This window comes from Astyanax mexicanus, chromosome 15 (genome assembly GCF_023375975.1).
Source record: "Astyanax mexicanus isolate ESR-SI-001 chromosome 15, AstMex3_surface, whole genome shotgun sequence".
Lineage (NCBI taxonomy): Eukaryota > Metazoa > Chordata > Actinopteri > Characiformes > Acestrorhamphidae > Astyanax > Astyanax mexicanus.
The window spans coordinates 9,415,693-9,434,703 of NC_064422.1; the positions used below are offsets into that span (position 1 = coordinate 9,415,693).

Sequence of the window (19,011 nt, forward strand, 5' to 3'; positions counted from 1 at the left end):
TCAAACAACACAGTCAACTGACATTTGCCGTTTATGTCGCTGTTATCGACTTATGCAATTAAGATAAAGCTGAATAGTGCATAACCTGTTAGACTTATCAATGTGTGCAGACATATTGTACTAGAGATACTGAAGGGGACTGGAAGATTGACATTTAAAGCCTGTGTTACACATCAAAGACATTTCTCTTTATTTAATAAACTAACTAGACAATTTATTAATATTTAGACATCATAGTAACACTAATTCATCGATTGTTTATGAGTATACATATCAATAACCTGACAACATATTTAATATACTGGCCATCGCCGTTACAATTGTGTGTAAACAGGTTTGCATTTCCTGTGATAGTGATATAAATGTGGGATACTGTTTTACTAGGATATCAATTATAGAGCCATTAGGGGTAGTTTTCTTGACAGGCCTAGTAAGCCTAGTTTTGAACTACACAGCAAATATACTCTATGACTAAGCTTGGTTGTCCCAAAATGGCAGTTGTAGGGCTGAGTAATATATTTATATACTGAATTTGAAACAATTTTGTATTTGTATTTCTTGTTTAGATCTTTTCTTCTTCTTTTTTTTGAGTAGCCTGGTTGCAGTTTCTCTGGTTTTGATCCTAGCTTGTCTATTTTATTTTCTGGTGTTGCCCATATCAATCTTGGTTGCCACTGAATTGGTCATATTAAACCTACATTTTCTGTTGAACAGCATATTTTTTTTAATCAAACTTTTTTTAAGTTTAATTTTGGTGCAGCATCTATCTGCCCTTTAACAGTTTTCACAATTAAGATTAAAATAAACTTTTCTAAGCTTTAAAAATGATTACAAACACTGCCAACCTCTGAGAAAAATGAATGAACGATTTAGGCCATATTTTTTTTTACAATATATTGACACATTTATTTAACAGTTTGTTCAATACAATTGATTTCACCAAAAAATACATACAATTCAGACAAAACATTAAAACAACCAGCCAAATATTACATAAATTCCTCTCATGCCACCGAAGCAGCTCTCGTTCGTCAAGGCACATACTCCACAAGATCTCTAAAGAAAAAAGTCCTGTGGTATCGGTTTCCCTGGATCACTTTGGTAGGTACTGACCACTGCATATCAGGAACATTCCACAGGACCTGCCTGTAGTTTTAGAGATGTTCTGATCACAAATCCCATCACAAATATGGTTCTTGTCAAAGTTTTTGAGATTCTTACTATTTCCCATTTATCCACTTTCAACACAATAACTTCAAGAACTGACTGTTCACTTGCTGTTTAACTATTCGTCGACATTTCATTATCAACCATCATCATTATCAAACAACATGCTGGTTCTGTCTGTACAGATTAAGTATCCTCCTAAGGCCATAAAACTGCATTTAAAGGCAACCTGACTTGGGACATATGCATATTATGCATAACATATGCATAATGACTGAATGATATGTCCATAAGCAGTTTTAGATTAGGTCATAATTTTCACCTGACATAAGGTGACCATGACAGACATTGGTTCCATTGATAACAATGTTTTAAAGCAATGTTCGCAAGTAATGGATCCAGTATGGTTTAAATAAGACTCAATTAAGACCATATATCAGCTCTGTAGAAAAATGTGATGCCTTTAAACATGTAATGCAGTGTCATTTACTTCAAAAGCTCTTGTCACCTTGAAAAAGCTGGAATTAATGTTCAGGTTCTGCTTTATGAATACATTTATAGTCCCTATATAGATAACCTTCAAATTAAATGTCACTTCCATTGGGTCACTGCAGCTTCTTCTCAGCCAGTGCAGCCAGTTCCAATGCCTTCCTCTTCTTCAGCTTCTTCTTAAGCTGCAAGAGGTCGATGTAAACCATGCGTCCAAGCACCCTAGATGCGCACATGAGCCCACCGTGTAGTGCACCAATGATCCCACAGCTGAACATGTCCTGACCTGAAAAATGGAATCACAGTTAAATTACAAATACTTATTTGGGTGCTTCCTGGCCTTAATAAAACTGTATGTACTGCAGGTATTGATTACAATACTCTCTTAGAGAGTTCCTGTCTAGTTTTAATAATGGGATGCAGGAATTGAGCTCTGGTGATTCTGCCAGTCAGTATAAATATCATAGCCCTTTTCAGTAGGATAGGAGTTCTTGGAGTGTAGGAGTTTTTTTTGTGTTTTTATTGAACATGAAGCACAGATTTTTTTGGAACAGTTAACATTATTTGTCATGTTGCCCACTTTTTGCTCCCTAAGATAAAATCAGTGAAAGGTAAACCAAGAATAATCTAACTTGAAAAAACTTGATTAGGAAGATTCTGTGGGCATCAGCAAAACATAACTCAATAAAAGCTCTGCAGAGCTCAAAAGTATCGTCATACCAGATACATAGAGATTTTTGACAGGCGTTTCACAGCGGTTCTTGGCCATTATATCCATGTGATAGCGATCCAAGTTGTGATCAGTTGAGTAAATAGCTCCACGGTACGACCCGAGGTAGAAATTGTTGGTCAGCGGAGTAGCTACATCCTGGAAGACCAGCTGAGAAGAACAGAGAACCATATGTATCAACTCATCTCAATGACCATGCTGTTCAAGGTAAGGGATGCTTGATATATTACTAAAGTCTTACCTTTTCTCTGAGTTTAGGGTATAAGACACAGGCCCAGTCAAAGAGATGTTTGGCAAATCTGTTCTTGTAGTCTATGTAGTCAGCTCCTCGCCTTTTCACAGGAGTGTCCTTCCACTCCTCAAACCACTCATAATTGACCATAGTTAGAATAGTCATGCAGGATTTACCTGGAAAAATTAAATTTTTGGTCCAAAATACTCAAAGTCAACAGCTGAAAGTGAGTTACAGGTGAATGAGGTGAATTACGTGAGTCTGTTTATGTCTGAAGTTAAGGGTAAACCTGAATCAAGTCAAGAGTCAGGGCAGTAAAGGGAGGTCTGAGTTGAGTCACAAGTCCATTACAAGTGAGTCTGAGTCTGTTAAGCAAAGGTTTGAGTCAAGATTAAGTGGCAGATTGACAAGGTTAAATTTACAAGTCCAGAAACAGTCCACAAATATGCTAACGATAACTCTAAATCTGTCTCAGTTTATTACCAGGTCTGTTAGGAAATTGATTCTTTCGGGTTTCAAGAGTCCATGTTAAATCTCAAATACATTTTTTTATGTTTTTTGTATGTTTTTTTTTTAAAGGTTGTATTAAACAAGATTAGGCAGTCATTATGTGGTTTGAGCCCCAATCTCCGATTGGATGGAACCAAAGCTGCTCCAAAGTTTGTACCTGGATGACGAATCTGTGACATGGGGTCTTTGGGGGAAGGGAAAGTCACAAACATCATGGGAATGTTTTCTGGAGCATCTTCCTTTCCCAAGCTGAAGAAATCATCCATCCTTTACGTAAACACATACATTTTAGAGACAGAAAAACATTTATAGCAAAAAAATCATGTATCTGACTCTGCTGGTATCCTAATTGTTATGTCTAATATTAGTGTGATACTATTTTCTACTATTTAAGCAATTGTGTAATATATGTATTCCTTCTAAAGGTTGTGGGTAACTATCTTTGCTGGGATTGGTCAATTTCATGTCCAAAAGAGAGAATGGCAAGGAGTCCAGCAGTGAAGCCTCAAGGTTTATGCAACAACACTTTCCTGTGTCTGCTTTATGTAACAGCAAGTAACACAAATGGTAACAATTACACTATAAGTGCTCTTAGGAATTTTCCTGTAAAGTTATTAACAGATATGGAACTACTGTGCCAAATTGCACACTGAACTAATAAAAAAACACCTTCGGTAACTTTACAGGAACTTAAAAAAATGAGTTTGTAAAAAATGTTAACAATGCCTTTTGGTGTGAAACATATGTTTTCAGATATAGAGAAACTTAGACAAGCTCTGCATCATTACTAACATGGCATCCATGTCGTTATTCTTAAAGACCCATCGGCTGACTGCACTGATGCCCAGCTCTTCTGCTGTGCTGTCAAATCCAGAGAAGAGCAAAAGGGATCCTTTCCCAGGTTTTACCATATCCAGACGCTTCTGGATTTCTAAGAGATGAAAGAGCATTTAGAACAAATCTGCAGAAGATCAACAGCAGAAGTACAGATGAAGCAAAAACACGACTGACCTGGTTTGACTTGTATCTCTTGGGGCAGGAGTCTCTTGAAGGTGTTGAAGATGCCACAGTTGGAGATGACAACAGGAGCCCGAACTTCAATTTCTTCTTTACCTTTTTTGACAGCAACGCCTGTCAAAGACCAACACCATTACATACATTATCATTATATTGAAAAATATGTCCTGGTGCTTTGGTCCGAGTGTAAGATGGGTAGGATTTTCTTTTAGAATGATTGAATCTTTTGAAGAACCCATTCTTTTAAGTATGTATTCTTTTAAGGCTTGCTCAAAGAACAGTTTGACACCTTTCTTTAGGCCAAACAGTAGATCTCCATTTCTAACCAGTCATTTGATGCAGTTGGACTGGTGTCTTCTCTTTTTGCTTCTCACCATATGCAGCTCCTTGACTGTCCACTAGGATTCGACTGACAGGAGCACGAACCAGAACATTCCCTCCGTACTTCTGGATGACCTTAGTGATGTGGTATGGGATCTCACTAGCACCTCCTTTTGGGTAGTATGCTCCACGCTTGAAGTGATGCAGCATCAGGGCATTGATCAGGCTGCTGGAATCTCTTGGAGGAGTACCTAATAATTTAAACAGGCAAAAATGTTTTAAAGAACCTGGGACTATAATTATTACAAGTTTTGAGTCTTCAGGGCATTCCTCTAAGTTACTCTAAAACAACAGTTCATGCGCCTGGACATAGATGAAGTTTGTGTAAAGAGTCTCACCATAGAAGTAGTATGCGAAGATAACTTGGAGGTCCTTGTTAGAGGTCAGTTTGTTGACCAGATCTGTGGCATTCATGCTTAACAGCCGGAAGGCAGAGGAATAGAGGTTGGCAAGACCACTCCTCACCAGGAATAGAGCCAGCCACTCTGGAATCAGCTTCAGTGCAGCCAAGTAGGGAGTCTTCCGAGCTGACAACTGTAGAGATAGAAGTTAAGATATTTAAGTTGAGTCGTGGTCTTTAGTCACAAAGGGTTCTTTGATTGATGACATAGAAAAACAAGCAGAACCAAAGAAACTTTTACCTAATTTCTTTTGCCACTTAAGTGTGGCCAAATCCACCAACTCATGAGGACTCCCCTATCAATTTGTCTTACAATAGTCCTACCATCAGCTGCCATCATTGCAGCTTAAATGCTTTGAGGAAAGTAAAGATCACCAACTCAGATATATCGGCTGCCATCCATCATTACAATGGGAGTAATGAGGCACATCCTCTAGACCCCCAAAAATCTGAACCAACTAAAGGTTCCTAGGCACTTAGACATCAGAACCACTAAAAAGTTTTTTTACGAAACCAAGAAAGGATTTAAGAATGTTGAGCTCTAATAGTCACAACTCTACCTTCATGATTTTGAAGAACTCCTCAATGGCTTCGGTGTCATCAGGAAACTGCTTTTTAAGATGTTCCTCCATTTCAGTTTTGCCTGAGCAGATAGTGTATTCCCTAGTTTCCTTTCCTGTGCCAATCACAACAGTGTCAAAATGCTGGTCGAGCTCTGCAAACTCCAGCTGGCCTTCAGTGATCTGGTCAAAAATGATCTTAAACAGACTGTTTTCGTGCAACTGACCGACGTAATGAAGCCCTGTGGAGACAGAAGTAAATCAAAGCATTTATTCAACACTCAATGTGAATGGCAATACACAGTAGTGGCCTGGACTAAGCCACCTCTGATACCACTGCCAGCCACAAGAGGGAGTCAGAGTGCCACCTCATGGTAATCAACCACATGGTAATCTGTCACACCTATGTTTTCCCTTTCTAAACCGAATTGACCCACATGATTTGGCTTAATCCAGGAGTTTTGGCACCAGACTGGTTGTTATTTTTGGAGGCGTTGGAGTGGCATTTTTAATTTACTCCTGGATCTTTTCTTAAGCTGTACTATATATCTCATGAGTTTATGAGATGTTCCAAGCTCTAATCTCAAGGCCTCAGTTCTAAAGTTTTAAAATGTTCTTTTAAGAATTGTAAACAATCATACAAAATTATACATGCTCGACATTATAAGGAAGAACCATTTTACCATATAAAGCATTCTTTAAGTTGTCATGGTTCTACTCTCTTATCCAATTGGTCAGCAGAGGCTAAAATGGCTAAATTATACTTAAAGAAAAGAGTTCTTACCAACATCAAACTCAAAACCTTTATCGATAAAGGTGTGGCAGCAGCCTCCAGCCTGGTCGTGTTGCTCCAGCACAAGGACTTTTTTGCCAGTTTTGGCAATTGTAGCCGCTGCCGTCATCCCACCGACCCCGCTGCCAATCACGATTGCATCCAAATCCTTGGGCACTTTCTGCTTGGCAAAGCCTGAAAACACAGAACATGGACACTGGATTCATAATCATATTTTTGTTATTTCTTTATGAATAAATGCTATATGTCTAAAAACATCTTTAACCAATAGAACAGGACACTCCAGAGCAGCTTTGAGCTTTTGGGATTAGTAGCAGAACTAATCATTCGACTGATCCACCCACAGATAGGACTGAAGGGAAACCATCAACATTTGAAAGTTTCAACATCTAGTGTAACCTTTCCTAAAAAGTTATTGGCCGTTGAAATCTAGCTTATACCCATGACCTACTTATCATAATAATTTTCTTTCGACAGCTTTACATAATTAGGGTTAAGGTTTGTAATGTTCAAGCTGTAATCTTATGTAATAATATGTTAAGTAATGTTGAGAGTTAAGAGGCTTTCTGGACTCGCAATCTCCCAGTCCAAATAAAATAGGGCAACATATACAAAACAATACATAATGATATATATATATATATATATATATATATATATATATATATATATATATATATCGGTTTATGATGTGAAAATTTTCACTCACCTTGCTTCAGAACCTTGTCTCTTTTCTTCTGGTTAAGCTCCATTGGTCCTGCGGGTCTTACACAGTCCTCTGAGAAAGGGCTCGGTCTGCCACACAAATACCAGTACATTCCACCTGCCCAGCTCAGGAACCACACCAGAAACGCCAGCAGCCACATCTTGAAGTGGATAAATGGGTTTTGCAGCAGCTAAAAGAACAGGGTTCCTAAAGATGCAGGGGAGCTGATGCTAAAGAAGCCCAGTAGTTTTCTAGCTGTTCTTAGAAGGTGTAAGCTTCAGACCAGATGTGGTGTCTGTGGAAAAGTAAAAAGTGAGATGGCTTAATATAGATTAGGGCTCTAAACATGTTGAACTACATGAGTATCTTTCATCCATTACAAGTGATACAGGTCTGTATGACTTTTGTGTACTGTTTTACTGTAATATAGAACTAGCAGTACAGATAACAGGCCAGGATGTGATTCGTTGAGGTTAATTCCTCAGTTGCAAATTATTTCAAGCCTAAACCTTCATTCCCGCTATTCAAAGCACAGACCAGTAGGACAACCTGCTTAGTTAGATCTACCCAGATATCACAAAATCAGTAACTCTAATTGGACAGCATTTTTTAGGGCGTGTCAACATTGTAACCCTGTAGTTTTCATACAGAACTCTACTGTGAAATAAGGGTCAGTTTCCCAGACCTGGATTAGGACTAATCCTGAACTATATTTCCAATAGAGAATCTCTGTTACAATCGCGCAGTTCAGGATTAGTCTAAATCTTATTCTGGGAAAACGGCCCACACACTTAATACAAGCAGGAATATTTAAAATTAAAATGAACTAAAATTTAAATTAACTGTTGTTCTTGCTAGAAATGGATGTGCTGATTCTCGGCTCTTGAACACACTGTTGCTAATGCAGTTTATAAGTATTAAATTATCTTGGCAGATTAGATGTTTGGTTTTGATCACGACAAGCAGGACTAAAAATTACAGATACAGATACACCTGCAGATTCAGCCGATTTGATTTAATTTGAGAATTTATTGGTGCTAACAACTAAAATCCAAAACAGTAATATACTTATTTTTGTGCAATTTTATTTTCTTCAAAAAGAACCTGTTAGACCTAATGCTAAAGTCTTAAGTAGTTCTAACGTCCTTCAGAATAGGTAAAGAGAAAAGGAATAGACTAAAGGTCTACATTATTTCTAAGCATCATAATAACTTTAGTAAAATATTGAATATACTGTTCAAAATAATTAACATTAAGGCATCTCCCGTCAGCATAATATTGTAATTATCAAAAAATTCCCATCATCAAAATCCCAGCAGCAGTGCACCTACCTCCAGAACAACAGCGTTTCTGAGGTTTTCCAGTCTGGAGTTAGACCCAGTCCCAGCGCTGAAACAGTCTCAACTGGAGTCTCCAACCAGCTACTTCTGTGACTTGACAGGAGCTGACTCTCTGTTTTTATACTCCTGGATTTTGGTACCGCCTTTGATATTATCAGTGATTATGTGTTACTCGCCATGCTTAAAAATCTTGCAGGAATTAAAAGATTTGCTCGCTTGTGGTTCAGATTTTTTTCATTTGTTTACACAATGAAAGCTTTGATACTGAACAAATGAAACATGGTGCCCCATGGCCTGGTAACCTGCTGATCTACAAAAAAAAATCACTTACTGACACACAAATCGAACAAATCTCTGTTTTGACCTGCAGAATTTTGGCAAACTCTTTAAATCCTACTTTAAAATTCCGGTCACGTCCACTCCACTTGCAAGAAACTGGCCTATTTTCAGTACTGGAAAAAACAAATTTTCAGATGGAGTGGGAGGGAGAGGGAGGAAAAGGAGGTTAATTATTTTCTTTTGACATACTTAAACTCTATAATATTGTGTTAAAGAGACTATTGTGTTAAATAACTAAATAATTAAAATATAGTATAAAAAATACAAATTCACTAAATTAAAATCAGAACATATAATCAATGTAATACTAATAATAGATCTTTTAAAATGATTATTTTTCTCAATTAAAAATTGTAAGTTGGTATTTTAAAGTAAACATAATGACTGAAAGGGCATTTTGGTTTCACCATGCTAAAAAAACAAGACTGGCATAACCTACATAGTTTTAACTACAAAATAATCACACAATTGCAGTGGTCTATTATTCTGGTCTTTAAGTGCGTTAGTAGAATGTGAGATACAGTGGGTGCGGAAAGTATTAAGACCCCTTTAAATTTTTCATTCTTTGTTTTATTGTCGCCATTTGCTAAAGTCAAAGAAGTTCATTTTATTTCTCTTTATTGTTCACTCAGCGCCCCACCTTGACTGAAAAAAACAGAACTGTACAATTTTTTGCAAATGTATTAAGAAAGAAAAGCTGAAATATCACATGGTAATAAATATTCAGACCCTTTGCTGTGATGCTCATATTTATCTCACATGCTGTCAATTTCTTCTGATCCTCCTTAAGATGGATCTACTCCTTTATTGGAGTCTAGTTGTGTTTAATTAAATATATGAACTGATTGGACTTGGTTAGGAAAGGCCCACACCTGTCTATATAACACCTCACAGCTCACAGTGCAGTAATATGCAAATGAGAATCATGAGTTGGCTGGAACTAACCAAAGAGCTCAGAGACAGAATTTTGGCGGGGCATAGATCTGGACAAGGTTGCAAAAGAATTTCTGCAGCACTTAAGGGTCCTAAAAGCACAGTGGCCTCAATAATCTTTAAATGGAAAAAGTTTGGGATGACCAGAACTCTTCCTAGACCTGGCCGTCCAGCCAAACTGAGCAATTGTGAGAGAAGAGCCCTTGGTGAAAGAGGTGAAGAAAACTTAAAGATCACTGTGGCTGAGCTCCAGAGATACAGTGGGGAGATGGGAGAAAGTTCCACAAAGTCAACTATAACTGCAGCTTTCACCTTCACCAGTTGGGTCTTTATGGCAGAGTGGCCCAACGGAAGCCTCTTCTCAGTGCAAGACAAATGAAAGGACACACAAAGGACTCCCAGACTATGAGAAATAAGATTCTCTGGTCTGATGAGACGAATATTGAACTTTTTGGTGTTAATTCTAAGCGTTATGTGTGGAGAAAACCAGGCACTGCTCATCACCTGCCCAATACAATCCCAACAGTGATTTTTAGCTGCAGAGACAGGACAACTGTTTGCAATTGAAGGAAAAATGAATGCTGCCAAGTATAGAGATATCCTGGAAGAAAACCTCTTCCAGAATGCTTTTGACCACAGACTGGGCCAAATGTTTACCTTTCATCAAGAACATGACCCTGAGCACACAGCTAAAATAACAAAGGAGTGGCTTCAGAACGCCATTCTTGACTGGCCCAGCCAGGGCCCTGACCTAAACCCAATTAAGCATCTCTGGAGAGAACTGAAAATGGCTGTCCACCAACCTTCACCATCCTACCTGAAGAGAGAATCTGCAAAGAAGGATGGCAGAGTATCCCCAAATCCAGGTGTGAAAAACCTGTTGCATTATTCCCATGAAGACTCTCAAACTGTACTGCTTAAAAGAGTGTCTCTACTCAATACTGAGCAAAGGTTCTGAATACTTATGTGATATTTCAGTTTTTCTTTTTTAATAAATATAAAAAGCTTAATACAATTTAAGGCATTTCTTTCTGTCAAGATGGGGTGATGAGAGTACATAAATAAGAAATAAAATTTACTTTTTTTTATTTTAGCAAATGGGTGCAACAAAACAGAGTGAATCATTTAAATGGGGTCTGAACACTTTCTGTACGCACTGTAAAGGCTATGTCAATTATTTAATTATTTGTATATCTTAGTGTACTAATGTGTAACTAAGAAGTAAGAAAAAACTAGTGGAAGCACTTACAGCCATATGCAAAGTAAAGTTAGGTGCTTCTTATCGGACTTACCTTAATTAAGGTGTTGTTAGTGTTAGTTGCAGACAAAGTTTGCATTTCCAGTTTTAAGTATCTTTTTGTATCTGTTTTCACACATATACACACATAATAAAGCTATTTCTGAATTACATTCAATCATCCATCTGCTTCTGTACCGACCATTATTCTATCTGTTGCAATAAAGAAACATGAAACATGGCTTTTTACCAGCCAGCTCACCATAACAACTCAGAAAATCTGATAACTGCATCATGATTATTTAGCTTAATAATGCTAATTTATTTAGGCTCTGTCTGGGTTCTGTGCTTCCACAGAACATCCAGTTTCTGGTTAGAAAAACAAGGACAGCTACTTCCTGTCTTGTGATAGAAAGAGCTCACCTATTGTTTATTCAGTGTCCATGACTTAAGACGAAAACTGTGTAATAATATTAAACCCTAGGGCTGGGCTATACACAAGGTATAAAAAATGACCATATTGTAATACCACGCCTGACACGCTACCATCTTCGTGTGATTTAATTCTAATACAACTTGGATGGGCTCATTTTTAAGAAAAAGCTAGCAATACCCTTTGCAAAGTTTCGCCAACTACTCGTAATGAAATATGGACATTATTTCTGTTCTGCATCTCCGTGTATAAGGTCTGTCTTTTGGTATTTCTCTTTTGGATTTCCTTTATTTTGGGGTGGCCTGGTTGTTTTCAGTCTCTCTGGTTTTGACCATAGCTTATATTTTGTTTTTTGTTCTGGTTTTGCTCATATCAGGTCTGGTTGCCGTTGTATTGATGGTCTTGTTAATATTGTGCACTGTTACTGCTCATACACTCTTGTGTATTAAACTGTCCATGTGTTTTGTTTATCATGTTGTTTATATTGTTATATACATTTTAACCTGTCAACATCAATCTACTACCCTTTAACAATTGTGACATTGAACACTACCCACCCTCCAAGAAAGAACAATCAATGCTTTGGGTCATAGACTGTAGAATATATTGATGGATTTAATTCACAGTTTATTCAATACAATAGATTCAATACAATATACACAAAAGAATCCACACACACAATTCAGACATAACATTAAAAATATCAGCCAAATATTATGTACATTTTCTCATGCCACTGAAGCATCTCTGTTCCATCAAGGCACGTACTCCACACAATCTCTGCAAAAATGTCTTGTGGTATCGATTTCCCTGGATTACTTTGGTAGATACTGAACACTGCATATCAGGAACATTCCACAGGACCTGCCTGATGTTTTGGAAATGTTCTGACCCAGTGCTCAAGCAATCACACATATGGTTCTTGTGAAAACATTTAAAATTTTTACTCTTTCCCATTTGTACCGCTTCAACAGAATAACTTCACTTGCTGTTTAACTCTTCATCCACATTTCATTATCAAACATTGTCATTTTCAAACAACATGCTGGTTCTGTCTGTACATATTTACTTCTCTTGACCACAGCCCTAGAAATTAACCTTCATTCAGAATATAATATGATCAAGAACAGTATTTGCTGCTTTATATGCTTAGAAAAATACAACAATGTGAATACAATATATATACAAATATTTTTATATACATATTACACATGTCTTGTAAAGGTAGAACATTGACTAATTAACAAGTTAGTTGTACCCCTTTTATTTTCCCAGACTCTCTGAAGCAAAAACATAACAAAGGCTTGGTGACCCACTGAGGTATAGTCTCACTGCAGCCTCTTCTCAGCCAGTGCAGCCAGTTCCAAAGCCTTCCTCTTCTTCAGCTTCTTCTTAAGCACCAAGAGGTCGATGTAAACCATGCGTCCAAGCACTCTAGAGGCACACATGAGCCCACCGTGTAGTGCACCAATAATCCCACAGCTAAACATGTCCTGACCTGAAAAATTTTAAAGAAATCACACCTAAATTACAAGTGTGCATGCATCACTTCTTCTCTACTACTTGGCTGGTTGATTTGCCTTAATAATAGTGTATAACCGAATATAAAAGTAAACCAAAAGCCATTTAAAAACTTTAATCAGGGAAATTCTTTAGATATCAGTGCTATATAATACATACCTGATACATAGAGATTTTTGACAGGCGTTTCACAGCGGTTCTTGGCCATTATATCCATGTGATAGCGATCCAAGTTGTGATCAGTTGAGTAAATGGCTCCACGGTACGACCCGAGGTAGAAATTGTTGGTCAGCGGAGTAGCTACATCCTGGAAGACCAGCTGAGAAAAACAGAGAAACTTAAAAAACTGCTCAACTCAACGACTAAACCTTTCAAGATAAGACATGCTTGATATACTACTAAAGTCTTACCTTTTCTCTGAGTTTAGGGTATAAGACACAGGCCCAGTCAAAGAGATGTTTGGCAAATCTGTTCTTGTATTCTACATAGTCAGCTCCTCGCCTTTTCACTGGAGTGTCCTTCCACTCCTCAAACCACTCGTAATTGACCATAGTCAGAATAGTCATGCAGGATTTACCTGAAAAAAAATTTATTTCCTGCTGTTAGAAGGAACAAGGAGCCCAGAGTCAAGATTTAAAAAAGAGTTCAGCTAAAAGTGAGTTACAGGTGAATAAGGTTATAACATGAGTAAATCATAATGTGGTTTGAGTCTCAATCTCCAATTTAGTGAAGGCAAATCTGCTCCAAAGGTTGTACCTGGATGACGAATCTGTGACATGGGGTCTTTGGGGGAAGGGAAAGTCACAAACATCATGGGAATGTTTTCTGGAGCCTCTTCCTTTCCCAAGCTGAAGAAATCGTCCATCCTTTACGTAAAGAAATACATTTTAGAGACAGAAAAACGTTCAATAGGAACTTAAAAATTTTGATGTTTTGATGTGTTTAGATATAGAGAAACTGCATCAGTACTAACATGGCATCCATGTCGTTATTCTTAAAGACCCATCGGCTGACTGCACTGATGCCCAGCTCTTCTGCTGTGCCGTCAAATCCAGAGAAGAGCAAAAGGGATCCTTTTCCAGGTCTTACCATATCCAGACGTTTCTGGATTTCTGTGAGATGAGAGAGCATTTAGACCAAATCTGCAGGAGACCACAGAGCAGAGATACTGTGAAGAAGTGATACAATAAAAGGCTGACCTGGTTTGACTTGTATCTCTGGGGGCAGGAGTCTCTTGAAGGTGTTAAAGATGCCACAGTTGGAGATGACAACAGGAGCCCGAACTTCAATTTCTTCTTTACCTTTTTTGACAGCAACGCCTGTCAAAGACCAACACCATTAGACGCTGGACACTATTGAGGTGGGTAACACGATGATACATTATCATTATGGTGATAAATTATGTCACAGTGCTTTGGTCTGAGTGTACAGAGTGTAGTTATTCTTCTAGAATAAAGACAGTAAGTAAAAACAGTAGATCTCTGTTCCTAATCATGCATTTGATGCAGTTGGACTGGTATCTCCTCTTTTTGCCTCTCACCATATGCAGCTCCTTGACTGTCCACCAGGATTCGACTGACAGGAGCACGAACCAGAACATTTCCTCCGTACTTCTGGATGACCTTAGTGATGTGGTATGGGATCTCACTAGCACCACCTTTTGGGTAGTATGCTCCACGCTTGAAGTGATGCAGCATCAGGGCGTTGATCAGGCTGCTGGAGTCTCTTGGAGGAGTACCTAATAATTAAAAAAAAGTTTTAAAGAGTCTGGGACTATAGTTATTACACATTCTAGACATAGATTAAGTTTGTGTAAAGAGCCTCACCATAGAAGTAGTATGCAAAGATCACTTGGAGGTCCTTGTTGGAGGTCAGTTTCTCGACCAGATCTGTAGCATTCATGCTTAACAGCCGGAAGGCAGAGGAATAGAGGTTGGCAAGACCACTGCTCACCAGGAATAGGGCCAGCCACTCTGGAACCAGCTTCAGTGCAGCCAAGTAGGGAGTCTTCCTGGCTGACAACTGTAGAGATAGAAGTTAAGATATTCAAGTTAAGTCATGGTCTACAGTCACAAAGCATTCTTTGTTTGATCACATTAAAAAACTATAAGAACCATATTTAGTTGCCCAAAGAAGTTTTTACCTAATGTCTTTCACCACTATGGGTCCTAGGCATCTAGGCATCAAGACTTTAGAACTACTGGGAGTATGTAAGAATGTTGAGCTCCAAAGTCACAATGTTCTGTCCTAGTGAGAGCAGATTTAAAGTTAATGATCAAACTCTACCTTCATGATCTTAAAGAATTCCTCAATGGCTTCGGTGTCATCAGGAAACTGCTTTTTAAGATGTTCCTCCATTTCAGTTTTGCCCGAGCAGATAGTGTATTCCCTAGTTTCCTTTCCTGTGCCAATCACAACCGTGTCAAAATGCTGGTCGAGCTCTGCAAACTCCAGCTGGCCTTCAGTGATCTGGTCAAAAATGATCTTAAACAGACTGTTCTCATGCAGCTGACCGACGTAATGAAGCCCTGTGGAGACAAAAGTAAATCAGAGGATTTATTTAACACTTAGTAAATGGCAGTGCACACAATAATGACCTGGGCTGAGCAACAGCCAGCTGCAAGAGGGAGTCAGAGTGCCACCTCATGGTAATCTCTCACACCTATGTTTTCCCTTTCTAAGCCGAAATTATCCACATGCTTGGGCTCAGTACAGATTTTTTGGCAGCAGTCTGGCTGGTATTTTTGGAGGCTTTTGAGCGGCATTTTACATATTAATTTATTTCTCAAGCTCTACTATATCTCATAAGCTTTTCACGTGCATATTCCGTGCTCTAATCTTAAGGCCTCTTTCAGCTCTCAGCTTTCAGACAATCATGGGTCACCCTGATTGAAGAACATTGAATTCTCCAAAACCATTCTCCATCATCCATACCCAAGCACTGATAGCCCAGGTGGTTTCCACCATAAAAGCTGGAGTTTGACACCCAGCAGCGGATTGGTCAACAGAGACCAAAATGGCTTAATTATATTTGAGTAAAGAGTTCTTACCAACATCAAACTCAAAACCTTTATCAATAAAGGTGTGGCAGCAGCCTCCAGCCTGGTCGTGTTGCTCCAGCACAAGGACTTTCTTGCCAGTTTTGGCAATTGTAGCCGCTGCCGTCATTCCACCGACACCACTGCCAATCACGATTGCATCCAAATCCTTGGGCACTTTCTGCTTGGCGAAGCCTGAAAAAAGAATGTGAACACTGGATTCATAATCATAATTTGGTTATTTCTTTATGAATTAACAGTATAAGTCTAAGTGTGTTATGACACCACAGGGATGAAACCCGTTACAGGTTCCATCCCTGTTACAGATGTGTAAAATGCCTTATAATGAGAAAGGGAGCCCGAAAATGGGCGGAAAAAACAAGAACTGGCGGAAACTAATGTCACCCCGAGCGCAACAGAGAGACAGGGGAGGCTTGTTAACTAAAGTTCGCCATAGAAGCATTTTATTTATTTATTTATTTTCATTATCTTTCATTATAGTTAATACATAAATAGATATTTACATCTATTTACAAGTGCAATATATATATAGTATTACAATGTACAAATTTCTGATATTGTTACTATTGTATTGTATATCATCACTGACAGAACATAACCATGCAGTTCTATATTGGTGACTTGATAAATGAGCCAATGCATAATCAGACTCATCATCCACTCACCTTGCTTCAGAACCTTGTCTCTTTTCTTCTGGTTAAGCTCCATTGGTCCTGCAGGTTTTACACAGTCCTCTGAGAAAGGGCTCGGTCTGCCACACAAATACCAGTACATTCCACCTGCCCAGCTCAGGAACCACACCAGAAACGCCAGCAGCCACATCTTGAAGTGGATAAATGAGTTTTGCAGCAGCTAAAAGAACAGGGTTCCTAAAGATGCAGGGGAGCTGATGCTGAAGATGGCCAGTAGTTTTCCAGCTGTTCTTAGAAGGTTTGAGCTGATGTGGTGTCTGTGGAAAAGTAAAAGATAAGAGGCCTTAATATAGATTAGGGCTCTAAACATGTTGAACTACATGAGTACCTTTCATCGATCACAAGTGATACAGGTCTGTATGACTTTTGTGTAATGTTTTACTGTAATATAGAATTAGCAGTACAGATAACAGGCCAGGATGAAAAAAACAGTGCTGTTAATAGAACAAATGCAAACTGTCCTTATTTTAACTCCCATAATTACAGCCAGCTATTATCCAGAACGTCCAACTGACTAGAGTGACAGTTTTACCAATTCAGCCAATCACACCAACATCTAATCACCAGAATTCGACCAGTAGGACAGCTTGCTTGATCGTATCTACCCAGATATCACAGAATCCGTAACTCTAATTGGACAGCATTCTTTAGGGCGTGTCAACGTTGTAACCCTTTTGTTTTCATACAGAACTCTACTGTGAAGTAAGGGTCAGTTTCCCAGACCTGGATTAGAACTAATCCTGAACTATATTTCCAAAAAGAGAATCTCCATTACAATCGTGCAGTTCAGGATTAGTCTAAATCTTATTCTGGGAAAACGACCCACACACTTTTAATACAAACATGAATATTTTTTATAAGAATAAACTGTTTTTTGTGTTTTTCTTGACAGAAATGAATAAGCTTTCTTTAATTTTAAGCACACAGTTGCTAATGCAGTTTATAACTATTTTATAAGATGTTTGGTTTTGGTTGCAACAAGCAGGACTGAAAATTATGTCTAAAGATACAGCAGATAAGAAATTGACAGAGACTGAAGATCTGAATGATAAACCCTGCATTTTTAGGTAATTATTATTAAGCATTATAATGTTACTTGCAAAATTTAAATTCACATTTTAGAATAATTAGTGTTTATATATCCTCTGTCAGCATAATTCTGTGATTTTCAAAAAAAATCTTTTACTTCAGCAAAAAATTGCCCAGTTTATTTAAATGGATCTGCCTTAAAATTGCCTGAAAGTGAACTGATGCTTGGTCTTTGTGTTGCTGTTATCAGGTAAAGCAGTTACGATACCCCTGAACAGTGCAGCACCTGTTAAACTTAATGTTGAACCATCAACTGCAGAAATATTTTACAAGATCTAAAGTAGTAAAAGTCATTCAACACAGATTAAAAGAGTAGGACTATTTAAAATCTGAATTTTGATATACTAATTAATAAAGAATTTTTATATTCTGATCAATAAAATGCAATTATTCATGAATATAATAACACTTGCAAAATATTTAATATACTTTTTAGAATAATTAACATTTATGCATCTCCTGTCAGCATAATTTTGTCATTATCAAAAATTTCCCTTACTTCATCAAAATCCCAGCAGCAGTGCACCTACCTCCAGAACAACAGCGTTTCTGAAGTTTTCCAGTCTGGAGTTAGACCCAGTCCCAGCGCTGAAACAGTCTCAACTGGAGTCTCCAACCAGCTACTTCTGTGACTTGACAGGAGCTGACTCTCTGTTTTTATACTGCTGGATTTTGGTACCGCCTTTGATATCATCAGTGATTATGTGTTACTCGCCATGCTTGAAAAACTTGCAGGAATTAAAAGATTTGCTCGCTTGTGGTTCAGATTTTTTTTCTTTTCATTTGTTTACACAATGAAAGCTCTGATATTGAACAAATGAAACATGGTGCCCCATGGCCTGGTAACCTGCTGATCTACAAGAAAATCACCTACTGACACACAAATCACACAAATCTCTGTGTTTTGACCTGCAGAATTTTGGCAAACTCATTTAGTCTGTCTTTAAATCCCGGTCATGTCTGGTTCACTCGCAAGAAACTGATCTTTTTTCAGAACTAGAAAATACAAATTTTCAGAGGAAGTGGGAAGGATTGGGAGGGAAAGTGATTTTTTTTCCTTTGACATACTTCAACTCTACAATATTGTGTTAAAGAGATGCATTGTAAATCTGACATTGGTTATAACAGTAAGTTATGGATCAGATTTTTTTGTTTTTGATTGTAAATTATTTTAAAGCGTACTTGGCTAAGTTTACATGTGAACATGATGTCTGAGTGTACTTTTAAGAGTTTTTTTGTGTCACTGTTTTACACCCAACCCTCTTGCATACAAGGACTGTTTGAAGTCTGTAATTCATAGACACTGACAGTTTCTGAGAATCTTCTCTGATGATGCTTTGCAAATCCCGGATTATTTTAGTTTTTTAGCAGCATTTGGAATGC

General features: G+C 38.0%; 2 protein-coding genes across 2 annotated transcripts in view; both read right to left on the reverse strand.

Moving 5' to 3' along the window:
• Positions 1-895: 895 nt before the first annotated feature.
• Positions 896-18,311, reverse strand: LOC103042924 (inactive all-trans-retinol 13,14-reductase). Its single transcript, XM_049464637.1, has 12 exons — positions 18,159-18,311; positions 6,989-7,280; positions 6,271-6,453; positions 5,487-5,728; positions 4,865-5,060; positions 4,520-4,717; positions 4,140-4,259; positions 3,921-4,059; positions 3,286-3,395; positions 2,628-2,794; positions 2,377-2,536; positions 896-1,942 (listed from the first exon to the last, which is right to left on the reverse strand). The coding sequence occupies exons 2-12, from the start codon at positions 7,143-7,145 to the stop codon at positions 1,773-1,775; spliced, it is 1,842 nt and encodes a 613-aa protein (XP_049320594.1). The 5' UTR covers positions 7,146-7,280; positions 18,159-18,311; the 3' UTR covers positions 896-1,772.
• LOC111192380 (inactive all-trans-retinol 13,14-reductase) overlaps positions 11,878-19,011 on the reverse strand; it is a 29,818-nt gene continuing 22,684 nt past the window's right edge. Inside the window, exons 3-13 of the mRNA XM_049464635.1 lie at positions 16,513-16,796; positions 15,839-16,021; positions 15,075-15,316; positions 14,615-14,810; positions 14,329-14,526; positions 13,988-14,107; positions 13,762-13,900; positions 13,545-13,654; positions 13,199-13,365; positions 12,948-13,107; positions 11,878-12,765 (exon numbers count right to left, since the gene is read on the reverse strand). Coding sequence (XP_049320592.1) covers positions 12,596-12,765; positions 12,948-13,107; positions 13,199-13,365; positions 13,545-13,654; positions 13,762-13,900; positions 13,988-14,107; positions 14,329-14,526; positions 14,615-14,810; positions 15,075-15,316; positions 15,839-16,021; positions 16,513-16,669 — 1,842 coding nt within the window. The 5' untranslated portion in view covers positions 16,670-16,796 and the 3' untranslated portion in view covers positions 11,878-12,595. The remainder of the gene's footprint in view (positions 12,766-12,947; positions 13,108-13,198; positions 13,366-13,544; positions 13,655-13,761; positions 13,901-13,987; positions 14,108-14,328; positions 14,527-14,614; positions 14,811-15,074; positions 15,317-15,838; positions 16,022-16,512; positions 16,797-19,011) is intronic.

Excerpts from the sequence above, each read along its gene's own strand:
- LOC103042924 (XM_049464637.1), bottom strand. The coding sequence starts at position 7,145 with ATGTGGCTGCTGGCGTTTCTGGTGTGGTTCCTGAGCTGGGCAGGTGGA. Across the intron at positions 4,718-4,864 it reads CTTCGCATACTACTTCTATG|GTACTCCTCCAAGAGATTCC; the intron begins GTGAGACTCTTT and ends TTAAATTATTAG. Across the intron at positions 2,795-3,285 it reads GTCACAGATTCGTCATCCAG|GTAAATCCTGCATGACTATT; the intron begins GTACAAACTTTG and ends TAATTTTTCCAG.